General features: G+C 40.3%; 1 protein-coding gene across 2 annotated transcripts; it reads right to left on the reverse strand.

Moving 5' to 3' along the window:
• Nucleotides 1–1,058: 1,058 nt before the first annotated feature.
• LOC134440998 (coiled-coil domain-containing protein 172-like) lies at nucleotides 1,059–21,987 on the reverse strand. Of its 2 annotated transcripts, XM_063191182.1 has the most exons (7): nucleotides 21,748–21,987; nucleotides 21,250–21,335; nucleotides 13,370–13,486; nucleotides 12,754–12,919; nucleotides 4,930–5,032; nucleotides 1,551–1,638; nucleotides 1,059–1,259 (listed from the first exon to the last, which is right to left on the reverse strand). In XM_063191182.1, exons 1-7 carry the CDS (start codon nucleotides 21,824–21,826, stop codon nucleotides 1,239–1,241), a joined length of 660 nt encoding a protein of 219 aa, XP_063047252.1. In that variant the 5' UTR covers nucleotides 21,827–21,987; the 3' UTR covers nucleotides 1,059–1,238. The 2 variants fall into 2 exon arrangements, with proteins under 2 accessions (XP_063047252.1, XP_063047251.1); XM_063191181.1 differs by lacking the exon at nucleotides 1,059–1,259 and having other exon boundaries at nucleotides 1,273–1,638.
• Nucleotides 21,988–22,746: the final 759 nt, after the last annotated feature.

Genomic DNA, 22,746 nt, shown 5'->3' on the forward strand with positions numbered 1-22,746 from the left:
GAAATGAACAGCTTTAACAAAGTAGCTTCATTTTCATCTATCTATTTACCTTTTGGTCAAATCTACTCTCTAGAATACTTCCTTTACTTTCTATAATATTTTTCTTTTATCTTCTCTTTCTTCCCTTTCAAGCACATTGACTGAATTATGTATGATAATATACTACAGAAATTGTGTTGATATTGCTATTGCTATTGTTATTGTTATTGCTATGAAGAGTTATTCTTTAAGCATCTGGGCTTCTCCTTGGCTAAAGAGTGTCCAGTTGCTTACACGAGGACACATACATGCGAAATTGCTATTCATTCGTATGAGACAGGCAAAGTGGGGTGAAGGCAAGCGAACTGTATAATTAGCCAATTTTAATATCATGCAAATGATGCGCCAACTTCTCTTGCGGTGGCCACTCAAATCAGCAACATAAATGTTTTAATCGGTTGGATTTACCACGATGACCCCTTGACCATTGCACGGTCTGAATGGAACACTGAATTTAGCCTCTCTTCGCTTCGCTAATTTCACTAGAGCAGTGGTTCTCAACCTTTTTTGAACAAACGCCCCCTTTGCCCCATCACAAGCCACTCAACGCCCCCATTGACCTCATCATAAGCCTGACAACACCCCCCTTAGTATTAAAAAAATAAATTGACTAATGCCTCTCAACGTCAACTAAGCACCACCCCCTCTCAGCTGTATTCTTCTCAACGTCCCCCCTAGAGCTCCACAACGCCCCCGAGTTTCTTGGATTAAACTTTTTTGTTGAACTGGACTGACCCCCTTCATCCAAGAACACCCAATACATGAAAACGTTTTTAGGTTCAAAGTTTGGTATCCACTGGGTTACAGCTCAAGTCTTTGTCAAGCCATGAGAACTAAACCGGCTGGAAAACCTACAGTAGGAGGAGGGCCGCTTCTTTTGCCACTTTGCTTTGCAGTTTTTCACAGCCGCTATAAAATGTCAAGTAGCAGCAGGCACACTGTACAACAACTGTAATATTTTTTGGGGTGCCTATTTGAGATGAAATGACAACTTAGTACTCAGACACTTTTGACTTTCTTGTGTTGCAGCCATTTATTTTTTTCAAGAGGGTATATAACTGTATACTATGCATGCGCATGGAAAATATAATAAAAGAAATTGAAAGTAAATGTGAGACCTTGAAATTTTCATGTAACAGTCCAAAAATGGTTTGCACTTGGATTTGTCTGCTTTTCCTGCCAGGAAATCTTCAGTATATTTAACCCATGTGGAGCAATTTCTATGGATACAAATCATTCATATCAGAATATTACAAACCTGAAGGCCCAATAGTACAATCATGAAAGAATAAGAGTGACCTTCCTTTCTCAACGACAGTATTTTGCAGAGATCCTATGACAACTCAAGTGCTTCTCAGAGGAAAATATACCCACTTACAAGGTGTTTCATGTGTGCCTTCCTTATACGAGGAAAACAAAAAAATGGACCATTTTTATAGTAGACTCCTCAACCCCATATAAAGCATTTTGTTAGTTTCATGCATTTATTTTTCATACGGGGAGTCCTTTACCTTTTCCAGTAGCTGTATTTTGGCTGATAGATGTTGGTGCTGGAGGAGAAGGTTTTCCTCCTTGTGCAAGCCCACCTCCTCCTTTAGTCTGTGGTAAAACAAAGTGCAGATAACTTGGAGATATCTAAACAACATATTTTTCTTTGCTTGTAAACACCTAGCCTGCCTATTTTGGACACCAGATGGAAATTAGCATTTATGCTATAATCTGGTGTATTTACATATATGTGTGTATGTATATATGTTCATTAATGTGCATTGTCCTGAAAAATAAAAGTAAATCTGAGTAAGAAAATATTTTTTAAAAATCACAGATCATTGCCTTTCTGACCCTTATTATCAAAGTAATCAACTAATCACTCTATTGACCTTCAAAGAATACTGGCATGAATACCCACCAAGGGCAGCCATTGGTATAAAAAGATGGTCTATACAGTTTGTGCTAATTACACACTGTACTATTTTTTAGGATTCTTGCACACCTCCTTAGGCCAGGTGCGTAGGAGTGGAACCCCTGGGTCACCAAAATTGACACAAGAAAGCTCTCGCACACTGTTCACATTTGCAGCGTTTTACTTGCGCCATTTCGGTCTATTGACATTCTTCAAGCAATTCCCAATTCCAATTACTTGAAGAAGGTCAATCGACTGAAACGTCGTAATTAAAACGCTGCAAATGTGAAAAGAATGTGGGAGTCTCAATGAGCTACGTAGCCTACACACTGTAGCCATCTCATGGAAAGTCATGGAGGTACCTTCTGTCAATGTCTGGTTCAAGAGTCTCTCCAACACTACCCATGAAAAAACGGACTTATGCTAAAAAGGGGAAACTACCGGTACAAGGTACAAGTTACAGGAACAATTCACAGACTTATTTGAAGGAACAGTCCACCGTGATTCAATAATAAAGTGTGTTCTTGTCAGCCTTTCATTACAGTGCCATTTCTTTATCTAGGTTAGAAATTGCCATGTTTCATTTTGTGCAACAACTTTTGGATCGGTTTACTAGTCGTGTAGGGGTGTTTAAACAGGGAGCATGTGGAACAATTTGGTCACTTCTAACTTAAGGTACCGAATGAGTCCATCGGCAAAGCTGAGCCAAGCTAATGCTAACGAGTTTGGGCCGCTCGCATTGCTGACTGGGGGCTCGTCCGAAGACGAGGCAGGTCGGGAGGAGCTCATCTCAGGACAGAGAAGAACACACTTTATTATTGAAACATGATGGACTGTTCCTTTTAAAAGCCAGCAAGATGTACAAGATGCATAGGCTGCTTATTTCAACTTTCTGATTGTATTGTAGGAGGGGTTTTTCTACACACAATCTCTCTCTCTATTTTATTTTCTCTTTCTCTCTCTAGCTCCTTTTTAATGTTGTTTTGTTTCGGTTTAAATTTTAAAATGTATTTCCACTCCATGTTGCTTGATGTATGTATATACAGTATAATCTATGTTGTTGTAAAAGTTGGAAAAATGTAATAAATATATCTGGCTATATACTGTATTTTAAAGTGCAGCCATTGGTGTTTCCGCTTAAGAATGATTTGAAAACGAAACAACAGTGGCGGACTCCAACATGCCACCCAAGTGTCCTAAACTCAAACGAGTATGTTCTTGGTCAGTTTGTTCCACACTTTTTTTCCCTCCATAAACTAAGTGAGAAACGCACAAGAATCTGCTATTGCAAAAAAAGTAATACATGTCTGCCAGCCAACTACTGCGCTGGCAATTAAAATCACCACTGTTTGCCAAGTAGAAATTGGTGGCTGTTGCCAGGGGTAATCCTCTGTCTGCGTGTGTGTTTTCAGCGTTATTAGTGCTACGTGTGGCCAAAGGGTGGAGTGCAGGGACCAACAGAGACTAATCTGCATGTTAATGAATATCCTGTATAATGCTGTCAAACATCGCTTTGTCATGACCCCCCTTAAAAGAACAGATGACAAAGACCAGCAGTTTTTGTTCTTTCATCAGTTTGATGTCAGAATGCCACGGTCACTTAAAAAAAAAAAACACGCTAATAAAGAACATGACAAGAAGAAACATCCGATGACTCCCTTGAATGCTTTACACAAACTGACTGATGCCAGAACTACCTGAACAGCTGAGATTAGCCTCTGGCATACTCCACCGAGCAAAACAGACAGAACAGACGTCCTTGGGCACAAGAGACACTGAAGGACTTAACCGGCACCCAGAGTTTGACGTCTATGGAAATTCTGTCCAGATTAATTGCAAAAAGAAGACAAGAGGTTCTTTATATTAAAGATGGTACCTACTGAACATGTTTCACAGTGTGAAACAGGATCTGACACACTTTTTTGTGTTAATTACATCGAGTTCTACAGCTGCCCTGCAGGATCTGGGCTACAGTTGGAGGCCCAGTGGACTGGCCCTGAAGAAAGCCAACGTTTTTAGCTTCTACTACCTAATGAAAATCACCAAAAAAATAACATCAACAATAATAGTCTGTGATGGAAATAATATGTTGAAGGTTTGTATAATGGTGGATACTGTATTAACCCATTGTAACCTAAGGCACCTGTAAAAAAAAAACCGCCCTTTTTATTAGGAAAAGGTGCCCTCAGCCTATAATAACCTTAATATCTCAGCCTCAGAAGCACATAAAAACATGAAAAAACTCACATAAAAACTCTTGCATTGGAATGTCTTATTCATATTGTGAATGTCTTACTCATATTTTTAATCTAAAAATCTCAAATCTCATGAGCCTGACTCCAGCGTCTATGCACCAAGGTCAATGCAGCATATACGTATGCAGCATCCAGCATTAATGGGTTAAACTTAAGTATTGCAACAACTAGTATCAAAGATCGCTTCCAACCTTAAACTACAAACTTAAACAAATGTCATTTTAACAATTTCCCAAACATAAGCAAGCAACATGCAAGCATCGTCTTGTGTGGAGTGTTATTGAACAGAACATACCACTTAGAAATGGTGCTGGGAGGGTAAAAAATAGGGTTACATTACATTACATTTGGCAGACGCTTTATAACCAAAGCGACTTTCAAAAGAGGACATAATCAAGCCAACATCACAAGCAAATACAAAGCGCACAGGGTTAGAGGCTGGAGGTTGGCATGGGGATACAAACTATAGTTGTTCCTTTTTCTCAAGCCCACATGGTTTTTATTGGCAGTGTGCTTTCGCTATGATGATAATATTAATTTAAAACATGAATCTGATGATACGATTATTTGGTTGAATTCCGCCCCCTCTGCTATGATTCTTTGGTGCCCCCTTGCCACTTGGTGCCAGCCCTGAATACAATGACCTAGTTTTATTTTAAACAGTTGTTTCATTTTTATGTATATCCATCTCAGGAAAATCTTCTGAGTAGATTTAAAAACAAATCTGCTTACCTCAGGCAAAGTTTGTCTTCAAGAGGCTTCCTGCTAACTGCCATTTTCTCAGCTTTCAGGGAGGTTGTCAGGGAAACGGCCTCCTTAACTTCTGCTTCCAAGTCTACAGATAAAATATGAAATTAGATTAATTATTAATACATTACCATATCAAATTATAGGATTATAGAACACTGAAATTCGCACAAAAAAAAATCTTTCCGTTCCAACACAAGATCAGTTGGCAATGATCACCACTCATTTTTGAAATCGTGTCTTACCCCCACTAATATAAATACATGATCTAAAATTAACCCAATTTCATTATTTCTGTTCTGGGGCACAGTCACGTGGGAACTGAAGAAAGTCTTCTCTAAAGTGTTACCACTGAAGCATAGCCCTATCCACAATGGTCTGGAAACAATGGGTCTTGAAAAAACATTTTTCGAACACTACTGACTGCGACAGTATATGCTCCAGCAGGGCTGTAGTCAAGTCCACCTCTGTAGTGCCCAAGACTAGCCTAGAAATCTAGACACCCCTAGAGGCCGCAAATTGAATTTACTCCCGGGGGCTGTATGGGTTTAGCTCGCTAGGCTAGCCCAAGACAAGTCCAAGACCAGAATAGTCAAATCTGAGACAAGTCCCAGTCCAATGAGGTTCGAATCGGAGACAAGATGGAGTCCAAAAAAAGATCCAATCCAACAATTAGCATTGTAATTAACAATTAAACAATGAAAAGTATGAATGTCAATAATGTGAATGTTTGAAAGTAACTTATATGCCATGGATGTGAAGACAAACTTCTATGTTACTGGATTTCAAGCTCCATATTAGAATCTAGGAGACACACTAAAGAGAGTCCAAGACAAGTCAGAGTCCAACTAATAGCGAGTCCAAGACAAGTCCAAGTCCATAGAAAAATAGTGTTAAGTCCAGTCTCGAGTACTACAGCCCTGTGCTCCAGTACACAAATCAGGGACTTGTCAAGTGGAACTCTTAGCTTAGCCTATAACTTTGAGTTGGGTGGACTACAAACTGGACCACACAGACGCCTCAAACTCAACCTCAATGTACACCTTAAGGACGAAAGGAAACAGCAATAATGATGCAGGCCTTCTTGTGAAATATGCCATAGAAATAGTATAGAAATATGCACTAGAAATATAAGAATAGACAGAAGAGGGTATCTAAGGAGACAAAGACTACATAAGCCAGAGCCTACAGAGAAAGAGTACATGAGGATAAGACTCCAAGATCAAAGGATCAAAAAGATTAAGGATTAAGTGAATGTGTTGTAATGTGGTCAACTGGTCATTGTAGCTGATGAGTGAGAAATTGTTTGTTTTTTTAAACTGAAGAACTGAAGAGGACTATAATGAGCTGAATGAATCTGTGTTTGATTACTATTACAACTGCTATTACTACTGCTATTACTACTGCTGCTGCTATTACTACCACTACTGCTGTTACTACTGCTAGTGTAACGGAGGCTAACTAGCACAGAGTTGGCGTGGAACGTTGGTAAACCTCCCTCCGATAGCCTCATACAGTCTCGTGCCGTTGGGCCGAGAGACTAGTCTCTTGGCCCAGCGGTATCGTACTGTGTCTTCCATTGCCGAACCGTTGTAGTTGACGAGGTTGCACGTTCGATCCCCNAGGGGGGTGAACAGGTGCAAGATGACCTCCGTCACAGTGGTGCCGTATGACCCGGGATGGGAGTGAGGTTTAAGGGGGAGAGTGTAACGGAGGCTAACTAGCACAGAGTTGGCGTGGAACGTTGGTAAACCTCCCTCCGATAGCCTCATACAGTCTCGTGCCGTTGGGCCGAGAGACTAGTCTCTTGGCCCAGCAGTATCGTACTGTGTCTTCCATTGCCGAACCGTTGTAGTTGACGAGGTCGCACGTTCGATCCCCGGGGGGGGGGTGAACAGGTGCAAGATGACCTCCGTCACAGTGGTGCCGTATGACCCGGGATGGGAGTGAGGTTTAAGGGGGAGAGTGTAACGGAGGCTAACTAGCACAGAGTTGGCGTGGAACGTTGGTAAACCTCCCTCCGATAGCCTCATACAGTCTCGTGCCGTTGGGCCGAGAGACTAGTCTCTTGGCCCAGCGGTATCGTACTGTGTCTTCCATTGCCGAACCGTTGTAGTTGACGAGGTCGCACGTTCGATCCCCGAGGGGGTGAACAGGTGCAAGATGACCTCCGTCACAGTGGTGCCGTATGACCCGGGATGGGAGTGAGGTTTAAGGGGGAGAGTGTAACGGAGGCTAACTAGCACAGAGTTGGCGTGGAACGTTGGTAAACCTCCCTCCGATAGCCTCATACAGTCTCGTGCCGTTGGGCCGAGAGACTAGTCTCTTGGCCCAGCGGTATCGTACTGTGTCTTCCATTGCCGAACCGTTGTAGTTGACGAGGTCGCACGTTCGATCCCCGGGGGGGGTGAACAGGTGCAAGATGACCTCCGTCACAGTGGTGCCGTATGACCCGGGATGGGAGTGAGGTTTAAGGGGGAGAGTGTAACGGAGGCTAACTAGCACAGAGTTGGCGTGGAACGTTGGTAAACCTCCCTCCGATAGCCTCATACAGTCTCGTGCCGTTGGGCCGAGAGACTAGTCTCTTGGCCCAGCGGTATCGTACTGTGTCTTCCATTGCCGAACCGTTGTAGTTGACGAGGTCGCACGTTCGATCCCCGGGGGGGGTGAACAGGTGCAAGATGACCACCGTCACACTACTACTACTAACTTACTACTGCTGATGCTGCTGCTGCTACTACTACTACTACTACTGCTGCTGCTACTGTTACTACTACTACTGCTACTACTACTACTACTACTACTACTACTATGATTACTTTAACTAGCCACAGTGCAATAGGCAGACAAAGAGAATTTGTGAGTAATTGAAATGACCTCTATACTGTATAAGGTTTTTTAGCTTCATTACCCTTACAAGTTGGCTGTGGGAGATGGTGGAAATGTACTATGAGTAAATAGAAACACATGATATTGTTATATATAATTATATTATTATATTATTGTATATCAGAAATGGGACAACACATTATTTGTCCAGATTTTACATTACAGGCAGAAGAAACAGACAACTGGTATGGTGTGTAGAGATATCAGTGCTCGTTTCGTGCATGCAGCTGCTGGCTAAACAAACAGGACAATGGTATGAGCATTGCTGCCAGTGATTGCAAACCAAGACAAGAGGGAGTTTAACGAGAATATCCAGATGAGCCTGGAGACGCCTAACACCCTAACAACAAACCTCTTCACTCTGCTCAACTCAGACAGACGACTGCGCACCCTCCACGGGGGCAAAAGGGGCAGGTTGGTTCCATATGCTCTTTTTGTGTCTGTACATCATCAGGCGTCTGCTACCATGACTGTGATCTGCAGTGGCACTGGCTACACTTCCCACTACACGCTGAAACAGCGCAGACCAGACGCTGCTTGAAATTTGCCCACAGCTGGACTGGCACCAAAAAAAACGGCCAGGACATTTATTTTGGCTTCCACTGGCCCCTCACACTGGCATAGACCTCTGTAATTAATCTGGACTGACTTAGTCCACTGTCTATGTCAGTGTTTCTCAACAGGGGTGCCGGGGCCCCCCCTCAGGGGTGCCACGGAAACGTGGCTGATAAATAAATTATGTAATATAATACATATTTGTATAAATTGATAAGTTAATGCTAGTCAGTGGAATCTTTAATCTGCCATTTATGCAAAATAAAGTAAATATGGGTCGCCCCAGTCAGCTGCAACTTCGAACGTAGGTCGTGTGACGTCTCTAAATGTGTTACTTTTGTAAGATTTTGTGGTATCGGATGCGATGCCATGTTACGGCTTATTGGTTTGGGGTGCCTTGAAATTTTTCATGAACTGAAAGGGTGCCTCGCCTAAAAAAAGGTTGAGAAACACTGGTCTATGTTGAAGGTAGAGCAGGGGCTGCCTGCTCTATAATGTGGGACGGTCCTTAAAAGTCAAGTCAAGTCAAGTGCACTTTATTGTCAAAAATCTATGTAACAGGGTTAGCACAGAAGTTTGAAATTGTGTTTGACCAGTCTCCAATGTACAGTTAAACGTAACATACATACTATTATGGGCAGTTATGGGTAAGCGGTTAGGGCATCAGACTTGTAGCCCAAAGGTTGCCGGTTCAACTCCCGACCTGCCAGGTTGGTTGGGGGAGTAATCAACCAGTGTTCTCCATGACTGAGGTGCCCTGAGCATGGTACTGCTCCCTAGGGGCGCCATTGAGGGCTGCCCCCTTGCACGGGTGAGGCATAAATGCAATTTCGTTGTGTGCAGTGTTCACTTGTGTGCTGTGGAGTGCTGTGTCACAATGACAATGGGAGTTGGAGTTTCCCAATGGGCTTTCACTTTCATTAGACATTGACAAATATCACACACACACATACGCACTGTGTAGGATTGTGGCCAAAGTAGGTATTGTAAATATACGTATACTGCTCATTGAAACTGTGCTGCCTATTTTTCATGAATATTTACTAAGTAATAAACTAATATTCTGTAGTATGATCAAAGTACAGTAAGTTTTGCAGCTACAAATGTATATTTCTGGAAATTGAAAATAGTGGACATGGAGAAGATCCATCTTTTCATGTATGAAAAATCAAATTTTCACAGTCATATGCTGGATCTCAAATGATGCACCTCTGCACTTCAGTGTTCATGTTTCAGTGGTCATGGCGAATTAATTACACACTGAAAAAACAGTGCCTGAAGTGCACAAGTGCACTATCTGAGACACAGCAATAATGAATACTAACCGCAGAAATACACCAGCGGCGATGCGATTCAATCGACAGAGTGCAGCAGCAAGCGATACGAGCGATTGAGGAGACTAGAGTATGTCCGTACAGGCAGAAGGCAAAGCATTCAATCATTCCCATTGGCTGTGGTCACTGACCTCTATACAGTCATTGGCTGTTGCGGCTTGTCGCCGAACCGCGTCATAGGAAGTTGAAAAGATTTCAACTTCAAATCGTCGCGCTCGTCGCGCAAATCGCTCTATTCTCCAGAATCGCTTTTGTCGCACGACTCAATACAAAGTCAATTACTTCCGTCGCTCGACTCGCTCAGATCGCCATTGGTGTATTTCTGCGGTAATAGGGTTTTCACACCTGGTCCCCTTTAAGTGAACCAAACTCAGTCCTTTTTAAGAGGACTAAAAAGAGAACCAACAACAAAAGGACTTAGTTCTGTTTTTGTTCATATTGTGAGTGAATTACAAAAAGAACTTCCTGATCTTTCTGGTCCTGGTAGGCTTTTATGTGGTGTGCCACTCTTATTTTTTATCACACCCGGTCCTCTAGAGCCCTCCTTAATTGATTACACTCACAAGTGTAACTAGTCAGAACTCATAAGCGAACCGAGCTTCTGAGGTGTCTGGGTATGCTTTGGAGCGTTCACATATGTGGCAAAAATGCTGAGTCACTACTCTGAGTTCGCTTATGTAGCTGAAAGGGACCAGGTGTGAAAACGCTGTTAGAATTCGATGTTGGTTAGTCTCCGTGAAAAAGGTAACATTTGTGAATGGCCAGCATGGATTCGACAAATAAACTACTAAAAAGATTACAAAGTGCACCTTTAACAAAATTATTTTAAAAAACAACAGTAGCATCAGCCCTTGAGGTCTGCCAGCCCACTGGGCAAATGCCCTGTATTCCAGACAACCAGTCCAGCCTGCACGTTGGAACAGCAGAGGCGCTGCCTGAAATTTGCCCGTGCTGACATCATGGATGTTGGGATTAGCCAGTGGCCCAGAGTCCCTTGCAGTGTTGCCAGATTGGGCTGGTTCCCGCCCAATTGTGCTGCTTAGGATGGCCATGTGCGGGTAAAAATGGCATTTATCAGAAAAACCCGCCCAATTTTTGACATAGAAATCAATACAAGAATTGGGCGGGATTTTGTGCTTCTAGGCGGGTTTTGAGCATTTTTTGGGCTGGAAATCATCAGCCTCATCTGGCAACCAGAGTCCCTTGATCTACAAGTCTAGCAGCAGGGTGCCAGGGCTCTGCCAGGATATAAGGAGGACTGCTATGTCACCGTTGCACCCAGGCCTGCCGCGTGTGACCAAAATGTAACCCTTTTTAATCATTTATTTTATTTTGTTCTATATATTACCAGGGAAGTCACGTTGAGACAGTTCTTAGTCTGTTTTTGCAAGTAAGCCTTGGCCATGAAAAGCAGCATTTCACCAGTAGGAGGACATACAAATAGCATGAAAATCCAGTACAATAAATTAGAGTCAGGTAAACAATATATTACTGTGACCAGACAGAGCTTGACATGTTGCAATGTGATGCAACAAAATGCAGAGATGCGTGCAGTATTGTGTGAAACAAGAGCTGGGCCTAAGGATCACGCCCTCGCTGAAGAGGCATGTTGGGAACGGCAAACAGAGTGTAAACTACAATATGTGAATATGGCTGCCCACTATGTCACCATCTATGACACAAGGATGATTCATCAACATATAACTCAATTCAATCAAAATGCTCACATGTGTGTATTGGTTTACATAGTTCAATGGTCCTGATTGGTCTCCACAGTTCTACTGATTGATGTAAAATACCGGTTGACAGCATTCAGATTACAGGTCTATTTTGATTATTATTATTTTGCTGTGTTCCAATATTGTAATAAATGGCATATCAACTGGCAGATTTGATCCTCCACGTCCCACTGAGACAACGGCAAAAATAAATTTGGGAATATTAAGTCAAGATACTGTTCAGAGCTGCTCAAATACTCAAGCAGTCCCTTACAACAGAATAAGACGTGACGTGAGGCTACAGGGTAGAAAGTCTTGAGCATCAGAGCCGTCTTTATTAAAGGCTCTGTTGAGCATGTGCTCCTAGAGCCACCTGCTGGTCTACAGTGGTATTGCATGCTGACTTTGCTGTAAGACTTATTTCACCAGAACCGTATATTAAGAGAGTCTGGCCAACTATGGGTTCGAACGTTTGAGCTATCCCGCTATTTTGATTGGTTCTGGGCTGGTCACATGTTTAAAGGACGCCATGTTTGCTCCCCACGCTCCCATTAATGAGCATTATCTGTATTTCACAGGAGCCGGCTCTGTATTTCACGTGGCTGTAGAGCCATCTGGTGTTCACAGCCATATATGACTAGCCTCACTACATCTTTGAATTGATTTTAACCCGCAAACTTCCAATGAGGTTGAGCTTACTTTACTATCACAAATAATATCGAAGTCCCAATATGAGAAAATTGATGTATGACACACTCACACAACTATTTAAGTTATACAAATTCAGAGAGGATTCGATTGAGAGTTAAATACATTTTGTAGGCCTGATTCATTCAATGGCTTCTGTAAAATCTGGTGGCTACAACTTGACAAAAGTGTCTTTAACATCTAGAAAAATGGTAGGATGCTTTATCTTCCATGCAAGTATATAGTATTTACAAAAAACTGAAAAATGTGTATACTGTCTCCTACTCTTATGAAATAAAGGCAAAGAATAAAGTCAAAGAATGCATGCATGAATACATCTAAGAGAAAAAGGCACTGACTTGAGCAGCATTTGACAATGGCGAAGAAGGGACATAATATGTGGTCCAGTTTCACTGCTTCCTCCTCTTATTTGTGAGACTTAATATGAGGAAGGTGACAACAAAAGATGAGAGTCTTGAGACCGTGTTTGATCTCAGTTGCTGAAACACCTACAGCAACCTTCCAATTTTCTCCATTTTGAGTGCAGACGGTTCTACACACTCCGATATGACACAAATGCAACTTAATTGGATGCATTATATTTCCTCTTCTTTTCTCCTCCTCACCTTTACACAAGTCATGGGCCTCCTGGGTCACTCTGATCATTTCAGCAGAGTTTTTATGATGCCGGGCCGTGTGCCTCCGACTGAGCACACAATTCTCACTGTTGAACACTCTGACTTCCGCCAGGAATGCCTTTTGTTCTTCCACCTCCCAGTTCTTCAGTGTCTCCTTTAAAAAACGTTAAAAGACAAGACAAAACATGTATTAACTGAACATTGTAAGCTTCTTCAACTCGATAGTCACCCGTGTTTTCAATTGAGGTGTAAGAAAAATAATATTGGTTTGTAAAGCATGTTGCAAAGATAGCAGACAAGGGTAAACAAGGCTTGTAAGCAGTATAGACTGCAACAGCATAACACTTGGAAACATTACTGTGTAGAAACTGACATTGTGCTCAGTATTAGACCTTCATCAGATAACCTTTCCATTTTATGGTCTGTACAAGCCTCTGTGATACCACGACAAAACAACAATTAAGTGCAACTATGCTTGGCCAGATCTCAAGCATTAAGCATGAACCGAAAACCTACTTTTGTTCAAGTAATTTTGATCGAATTCTTATAGCTTTCACAAGAAACATTTGCATGGCTTGCTTTCTGTGTAGTCCTTTCAGAATACCTGGTCATCCCTGAACCTCTGCTGCTGCAGTTGAATCTCATTTCTTCTGCTTTCCAGCTCTTCACTGAGCTGTTTTAGAAGGTTACGCTGCAAAGTCAGCTCAGTAAGAAGATAACCCTAAAACAAATCAAAACAAACAAACAAACAAACAAAAACAAAGGTTATTCACAATTTGACTTGCAATTGATTTGTATTACACTTGCAATTGAATTACTATTCTTTGCAGAACTGAACTGAAATTATCTATTTTGATTCGCATTGACAGTTTTTCTGAAAACATAATGGGTATTATTAAATCATGCAACAGTAGCACTAGCCAAGTCGAGTTAACTTACACGTTTCTTTTTTTTCCAAATTTCTTAACCAGTCACCATAGATTCTGAGCACAACTGCAAAGTTCAAATCAAGCCTGAATAAATAGTATCCAAGTCAAAGTCAAGTTGGAAGTTTATAGCCTGGTTCTCACCCATCCGGGCCGGATTCACAAAGAATCTTAAGAACAAAATAGTTCTTAACTGGTACTTTTCTCTTAACTTTTCACTTAAGTCAAAAGTTAAGAAGATTCCATATTCACAAACAGACTTCTTAAGTTGTTTCTTAACTTTCTTCCTAAGATTTTCCCTAAGAAAAAACTTAGGAATACTGGGATTCTTGAAGACTATTTTCTTAAGATTGGTCTTAGTTTTCTTCTTAAATTTAAGACAACCCTACACCCTGTCTTAACAGTCACATTTTATTTATTTGAACCCATTTTCACAAAACACAATTCAACAAAATATTTTTTAGTATAATATATGGTTATTATAAATGTTTTGTGACTGTGTGTAATATTTTTTTGTGTAATATATATTTTTTTTCACTTAGTCAACAAGCTTGTATTCAATGGGACTTTAAGTGTTGAATGTAGTCAGCTTGTTCAACTAAAATATTAGATAGGCCTACATTTTATATATCCTCTATTATAAAAAAAGTATATTGTTTTTATTTTTTATTATCATTTTTTATTATCATTTATTATTATTATTATTATTATTATTATTATTATTATTATTATTATTGTTATTGTTATTACAATAATAATTATCATAGTAATAATGTAATAGAAATAATTCTGATAATGTATTACATTATTACCAGCAGTTTTTTTCTAGGCTTACTTAGTGTTTGGGGCAGGTAGAATCCTGTTTATTGTCATGGCAACTAAGAAGCATTATTCTAAAAAGTTCTTAAGTGAGGAAGAAATTAAGAAGTTCTTAAGAACTGGCATTGTTCTTAAGAAAATATTGAAGAATTTCAGTTGAGATCAATCTTAGGAACTTCTTAGTTTTTTTCTTAAGATTGATTGATTGATTGCTTTATTACAGACTCTGGGTCCATCCAGGCAAAGAACACAGATAAGATACAAGAACAGGACAAGACTACATACAGACATATAGCATACAAACAATATAAAAATAAACTTTAAAAAACAACCATACTGACTCTCTTACAGTAAGCACTTATACCAGTGCTTCCAAAACTGGGATGTGCAGCGAGTGTCACTGTATGAAATGTTTATCATTGCAACAACATTATGGTTTTTAGAGTCATTCAGCCTACAGATGAATCTATACATTATATTTCTCAATAATGCAGACAGTGTATTGACTCCATGGCTCACACACAACTCACTTGCACTAGTCCATCTAGGTCTTCTTAGAAGTATCCTCAAAGCATCATTATAGGCCACTTGTAATCTCTGGAAGCTGGCTTTTTTATAGTTTAACCATAGATGCGCAGTATATAATGGAGAACAGAATGTCTTGAAGAGGGTCAACTTAACATTTACAGAGCAGTTACCAAATTTTCGTGCCAATATGTTTGCTTGCACATACAGCATACGGCACTGACGATAAATATCTTCATCATCTGTCAGTTGGTCAGTGATAACATGTCCTAAATATTTCACTTCCCTACAGGTGTTTAGGACCTTACCTGAAAGTCTGAATTCAGGGAAAGTCATGTGCTTGTCTTCCAGAGTCCTGCATATCATGATCACACTTTTAAGCTCATTGAATTTTATATCTTGCAGCTCCCCATACATAGAACACTCATTGAGGAGCTGCTGTAAACCAGCTGAGCTAGGGCTAAAAATAACACAGTCATCGGCATACATAAGATGGTTAATAACTGTACTGCCCATACAGCCAGTTTTACATGATCTTAGTTTATGAGACAGGTCGTTCATGAAAAAATTAAATAATATGGGTGATAAAATACTCCCCTGTCTTACCCCATTACTTATATGAAAGGGAGCAGACAAGCAGTTGTCCCATTTTACCTGCATGGTTAAGAATCTTCCTAAGATTTATCTTAAGAAAACTTTTGTGAATCCGGCCCCAGCTCTCTCTCTCTATCTAGTCTCTGTGTGTGTGTGTGTGTGTGTGTGTGTGTGTGTGTGTGTGTGTGTGTGTGTGTGTGTGTGTGTGTGTGTGTGTGTGTGTGTGTGTGTGTGTGTGTGTGTGTGTGTGTGTGTGTGTGTGTGACCCCGGAGCCCCCTGGTGGAGCTAAGCGGAACTACACCACACACATAGTACTGGAGCTCCCGAAACGCATACCTACAGGTATAGTCTGAGCGAATTAGGTTTGAAGGTGGAAGTAAATAAAGCGAAAGCATATTAGGTATCAATCTTTCCGTAATTTTATACAGAATAAGAATTTCAGGTGCCTACAGCACATATTTGTACAGAAAAAAAGTTATTCAGCTTTGAATGTAACACATTATAATGCATTTTGGGCTAAAATCGTATGATGTCACCAATAGGTATATTAGCTGATATCTTCCATACCAGTGAAAGGATCTTTTCCAAACTTGGTATATTTACTCACCATAAGTTCTTGATGAAAGTAGGAGGAGTTAATGTCTCGGGGGTCAAAGGTCAAGGTCACGCAAGGTCATACTTGACATAAAATATCTGTTTTTTTAACCTCTCAAATGTATTGAAAGATTGTTATTAAACCCACAACAGGTCGTCAACCCTATACATAAACTGATTAGGCATTAAAGGTCATAAGGTCAAAAGTAGAGGTCAAAGGTCATGATGTTACCGCTTAATGTAGCTCACATCTTACAGTAACAGCTTATAGCATTAACATGTGAATTGACATAAAAAGACAAAGACACTGATTAAAACACAATGAAGTTTATTTTCTATATCAAAATAACAGTTGTTTCAACCTTTACATCAGTGTTTCCCAACCAGGGGTATGTGTAAGCTTACCACTAGGGGTATGCGAGCACACTGCAGGGGGTACTTGGAAACATCATGTAATTTTATCAAATACATGTAGCTCAGTTACATTGGGATAGAGAAAGCGGTATAGAACTTGACTTAGGGGTTACTCATGGCACCACGAAAAAGGCTTGGGGGTACACAAGACAAAAAAGGTTGGGAAACACTGCTTTACATCATATGTTCATGCAGTTGTCTTTGAAAATCAAAATAATATGCTTTTATAAAACTCCAAACATCTGCACTAGTACAAGATTTAAAGTAATAGTTTCAGTTCGTAAGTGATGTAATAAAACCCAATCCCTATAACAAACCTTCAGTACATCAAAAACAACATGATAGCTCATTTTAAACAAGCTTACTGTAGTAACAGAAGTTTGCATATATGTTGCAGAAGTGGTGTCGCATCCTCCCCAGGCATGAATGAAGAGCATGTGTTCCTTGATGGACTGGTTGGCAATTGAAACATCACGCATATTCCATACTTGATCTTCTCTTTGGTTCCTCTGCCGGCCTTTCCTTTCTGATCTGAAGAATATGTCACCCATGGTCGAATTCCAATGATGCAGCAGTATACAGAAGACATCAGTGTCATCCGCAACGACAACTACAGACTCTCCCTCTTTTGCCAACCTCAAAGCCATTTCAGCTATCAAAACATCTGCGTCGCCATCACTTTGCTGTACGACAACCTGATGTTCCGACAACCTGAATTCCTTGGCCAGCTCATTTATGAACTTGCATTTATTGGACTAATTTCTGAAAAATGCCTCTTGTGTTACTTGAACAATTGCATTACTGCTTATAGTAATGTTTGGGGCTATCTTTGCAGATATCCTCAAGTGCTCATGATCTTTGGTTGAGGGGCCACTTTCGTAGCCATCAAAGGCCACATGACATTGTCCATACTTTGTCTTCAGATAAGATGCATAATGTTGAAACAACTCCTGAAACATCCACTTCAGCCTATGCAGTAGGGCTCCTCCATCAATTATGGTCTTTGATCCACTTGATACCTTTGCTTCAGCTTGTACCAGATCAATGCAGTTGATAACCCTGCATCTCACCTCTTCTGACAATGCATTATTTCGTTCAGCACAGACTGAAAGTACACAATCTTTATACTCCATAGTCATGACCTGGGAAACATTTTTGTCTAACTGATCATTGCAGTATTTCAATACGTACCACAATACATACATTGCTTCATCCAGTCAACCACATCTTTATATGCTCTTGTAATTTTCCTTGTCTTTGCATCACTGCTATCAGTGGTCCGCATTGCTTTGCGTTTAATGGTCAATAAGGTGTTGCCCACTACCCTCTGGCATTTTCTGTGTATATTAACGCTGGCATTGTCTTCCAATTTAGCAGTACAAAATGTGGTAAGTGTGTTGTTGCCTATAGCAATGCTATAGTCAATCAGCTTTTGCAATCCAGTGGAACAAGATGCCAGATCCCCACCACACTGACATATAATGCAAAGATCTGCACGTATGCCAGATCCCTCTTCTAGCCCTATTTCATCATCCATGGCAGTGACATGGAAAATAATGAATCAAGACATTAAGCTTACTGAGTACAACTTAATACTGAAATTCATCCCAGGCAAAAAGACAGAAAGACAGAGGGCATGTGGGCTTATGTGTTTTAAACGTTTTTTGGCAAGGAAATTGAGGTGGGGTAGTGTGTGTGTGTGTGTGTGTGTGTGTGTGTGTGTGTGTGTGTGTGTGTGTGTGTGTGTGTGTGTGTGTGTGTGTGTGTGTGTGTGTGTGTGTGTGTGTGTGTGTGTGTGTGTGAGAGCAAGAAATAGAAAGGGAGTGAGAGAGGGAGAAGTTATGCTTTTTAAAACAGTCCCATCTTCTAAAAACAAAGTTTAGAAAGTTTGTCAGAGGCCGTGGTGTGGCTGCTTGACTTTGCACAATCCTGTGCATCCCTTACTGTACTATATAGGAAATTAGTNAACACTTTATTTTAAGGATACATCTATTAGCACTAATACATACAATATTAATGCCTGTGTAAGTAACTTGTAAGGCATGTACTAAGCAAAACAAGACAGTTGTTAGACATTTATTCGCAAATGTCTTATATAATATATATAATATATAATAAGGGATTTATTACCAATATAACCTTAGTAAGGACCTAGTACACCTAGATTTCTATTTATGAGAAAGCAGTAAGGGCCAAAATACAATGTGTATAAGCTCCTGGTAAAACAGTGAAAACAGATGTGGAATAAGGGTCCCTATTCTAAAGTGATGCATTGCTCAGCCCAGATTGCTTAGGGCCCCCGCACTACCTAGGGCCCCTGCACTACCTAGGGCCCCCACACTACATAGGGCCCCCGCACTACCTAGGGCCCCGACTCTACCCTTACTCATATTAATATGAACAAGAGAAAATTGGATGAGTCAGCTGAAGGTGTTAGAATTATTTAATATACCCTTACACTTTGCTGATATGGGGGGGGGGGGGGGGGGGTAGGTAGTGCAGGCCTGGGTGGTGTGGGGGCCCTAGGTAATGAGGGGGACCGGTAGTGGGGGCCCTAAGCCATCTGGGGTGAGCAATGCATCACTTTAGAATAGGGACCCTTATTCCGCACCTGTTTTCACACTGTTCAGGGTTTGTTCACACAGTGTGTCGGGAGCTTATACACATTGTATTCTGCCACTTACTACTTACTAATAAATAGAAATATAGGCTTACTGGTCCTTACTAACGTTATATTAGTAATAAATCCCTAATTGGACATGAACAAGACATTTGTGAATACATGTTTAACAACTGTCTTATTTTGCTTAGTACATGCCTTACAAGTTACTTACACAGGCATTAATATTGTATGTATTAGTGCTAATAGATGTGTCCCTAAAATAAAGTGTTACCGGAAATTACAATTTGACTTGTGGGACTGGGTGTTGTCAACAACCTCACAATACAGGGGTTGACCTTTTCATACAAAATGTAGATAATGCAATACATGTCAATCCTTATACATGCCCTTTTATGGCTTCCTACGGTATTCGGGTTTTTTTTTTGTTTGTTTGTTTTTTTTAACATTACTTAACATACATCTTTTAAATGAACATGCACATGTAGCCTATAGCAACTTTATTTCGCTAAAAATAAAGATATTTCGCTAAAAATAAAAATGCATGTGTAGACTTCTATTTTTACTGACCATGGATAGGCATATCAATACATGACACAAAAGTAAAAGGGTAACGTTGATACTCTGGGAAGGGAGGGACAAATGGGAAGTTTGGCTGTCAGTTACAGTTTGGCACATTTGCCTACAGAAATGGCAAACCGATTTTTTTATTCTTCTATATAAAAGAGGGTCATTAAGTCAATGTGCTCCACATAGGGACTCACCAGGGCCACAATACAATTGATACCAAATATGCTTTCACTTAGTTACAGTACTTCAAATTTTAAGTGTGAAGAACCATTAGCCTGCTTTGGAAACATGAACCCAATATGTTCGTTCCAATGTTCGTTCCCTATGAGACCCCTTGTGACCCTGACCTTTGACCTCTAGACCTCCATATTCATTCTAGGTCTTCAAGGACATACAGTGGGTAAATACACCAAGTTTGATGAATATCTTTCTACTGGCTTAGGAGATATTAGCTAATATTAAGATGTGCTAACATTCGTTTTTGAGCCAAAAATGATTGTACCATGCTCCATTCAAAGCGCCGTATTTTTTTTTCTGTACAGATCTGCGTTGTAGGCACCATATATTCTTAATCTACAGAAAACAGCGATTCACATGATACCAAATATGCTTTCGCTTTATTTACTTCAACCTTTGAGTGTAAACAACCATTAGCCTGCTTCGGATACATGAACTCAATACGGCATGTCATTTCCATATGTAACCCTTTATGACCTTGACCTTTGACCTCTTGACCTAAATTGTCATTGTAACTTTTCAATGACACATAGTGGGTAAATACACCAAGTTTGATGAATATCTTTCAATTTACTTAGGAGATATCAGCTAATATCAAGATGTGCTCACAATCGTTTTTGAGCCAAGATTGTACCATGCTCCATTCAAAGCTCCATAACTTTTTTTCTGTACAAATCTGCGCTGTAGGCACCAAATATTCGTAATCTACAGAAAACAACGATTCAAATGATACCAAATATGCTTTCGCTTTATTTACTTCCACCTTTGACCCTTTTTTTGGCTAATTCGCTCAGACTAGTCGGGCGAGTCTGGCAAGCACGTTTACAATGAAATTCTCAAAATTCTGACTCAAGTCTCACTCCAGTCCAAGTCATGTGAAAGTCAAGTTCATGGTCGTGATGGCGCATGCGCATGTGTGCGCACTTCGCCATGTTTTCCAATAACATTAGTTCCATAGATGTTTTTTTTCTGGGCAGAGCTGTGGTGGCACAGACCTGTGTGTGGTGGTTCTATCAGAGATTTTCTCTGCAGACTGTCTCATCTTGCGTCATCATTCACGAACCCATATGTCCCTGAGAGCCATGCATGACTTGTGACATACGGCTATTTTGGGCACCTGCGTCGCATCACTTTTCTCCAAAACAAGCCACTGAAATGCCATTCAAAGAAACGTTAATACATACCTTCTTGTTTAATTCTTCAGTTAGGCTGTCCAGCTGTTCTTTATGGACTTTAACCTGTTCTTGACCATTTGCAATCGCAAACTTCGCTGTTGGAATAATGGAAATGTTGTTTTACTCAGTTTCTATGTATTTCAACAAGTAGCCTAGCATTTAAAATAATACTTTCTGGGGTGTAGGGTGTTTTGTTTTCACATTGTTATTTTATTAGGCCTATGTACTCGTCTAAAGTGCCTAAATAAATGTCATTCTTGTTCGGACATTCTCCCCAGAAAAAAAAAGGCTAATAGTTTTATTGCTCCATCCCAAGCATGAACCATCTTAATTTCGCTTATTAGTATTACATCATTACAAATTCGATGCCAAAAAGAAGAATGGAATCACGCAAGTTGTGGTGGGCAAGTTGTGGGCGTTTTGAGTGATTAAAAGTGTGTGGTTAAAGAAGAGTCAAAGCTAAGGACTTGCTATCCTAAGCTAGTTGTGATGTCTTGCTAACATTACCTTCTTGAAGCTTTCGACAGTTCTCGGACACCTGCTGCTCAGTCAGTAAAATCTGCTTAAAGAAAGTATCCAGGCTCATTTTAAAACTAATCTGTATCCAGCCACCAATGTAAAGCGTTTCGTTTAGCCGGAATTTGCCAGTTTCAACAGGCTTGTCTTGAACTGTGACGCACGAATGCACGCACCCCCCAATGACTTTTCTGTCGTCTTTCAGTGCAAACTTCAAAGGGGATCATCGCAGAGTCAGACTCAGTGTTGCCAGATGTAAAATGTTGAGTTATCGCACTAAAACCTCAAAATCATCATTTTTGGGCGCTTTTGGGAAGAAATTAGGCAACTAAAGGAACTGAATGAAAACTTTGAAAAATTATCATAGGCTACATCATGTGTTTTTGATCATGCAGAGGACAAAATTATGGTAGGCCTACATCTGGCAAAACTGCACAGACCCGTAACCAATGACTTACAAACCAAGAGCGCGAGGCTGGTAAGCTCCCTGAGAGCAGTCTAGTCCACACATTTATAGTACCGGTAGGCTAATATATTTCTTAATTGTGTAAACATGAGAGATAGTAGGCCTAGTCAAGGAAGATTCAAAGATTCAAAATTGATCTGCCAGATTTGTGAATATTTTTGAATCATCTGTAGGCTATTGTGAGGTATGGTCTTGTATATGTTTCTTTAAAAAGATATTTTAGGCCTACCCTTCTTTGAAAGAGATGATTTTTGTGAACCGTAGCATATGCCTTTATAGTCTTAGGAAAAAACATATTCATATGTAAATGGGGAGGAAACCATCTTTTGTTGCTTTCAAAAAATTACCTCAAATTTTATTTTAAGTCTTTAGGACTGGACAGGCCAGATCTTATCCAGCTAACATTTGAAACAACATAAACATAGGCTACTTTTTCCATAAAGGATGACAATATACCATACTAACAACCATTATTCTGGTTCATGCCATCAAGACAGAAAACAGACTTTGTTTTATTTGTATTC

The sequence above is a fragment of the Engraulis encrasicolus genome, chromosome 24, assembly GCF_034702125.1.
Source record: "Engraulis encrasicolus isolate BLACKSEA-1 chromosome 24, IST_EnEncr_1.0, whole genome shotgun sequence".
NCBI classification, from domain to species: Eukaryota; Metazoa; Chordata; class Actinopteri; order Clupeiformes; family Engraulidae; genus Engraulis; species Engraulis encrasicolus.

Excerpts from the sequence above, each read along its gene's own strand:
- LOC134440998 (XM_063191181.1), bottom strand. The coding sequence starts at position 21,826 with ATGAGCCTGGATACTTTCTTTAAGCAGATTTTACTGACTGAGCAGCAG. Across the intron at positions 5,033-12,753 it reads GGCCCATGACTTGTGTAAAG|ACTTGGAAGCAGAAGTTAAG; the intron begins GTGAGGAGGAGA and ends TTTTATCTGTAG. Across the intron at positions 1,639-4,929 it reads GAAGACAAACTTTGCCTGAG|ACTAAAGGAGGAGGTGGGCT; the intron begins GTAAGCAGATTT and ends GTTTTACCACAG.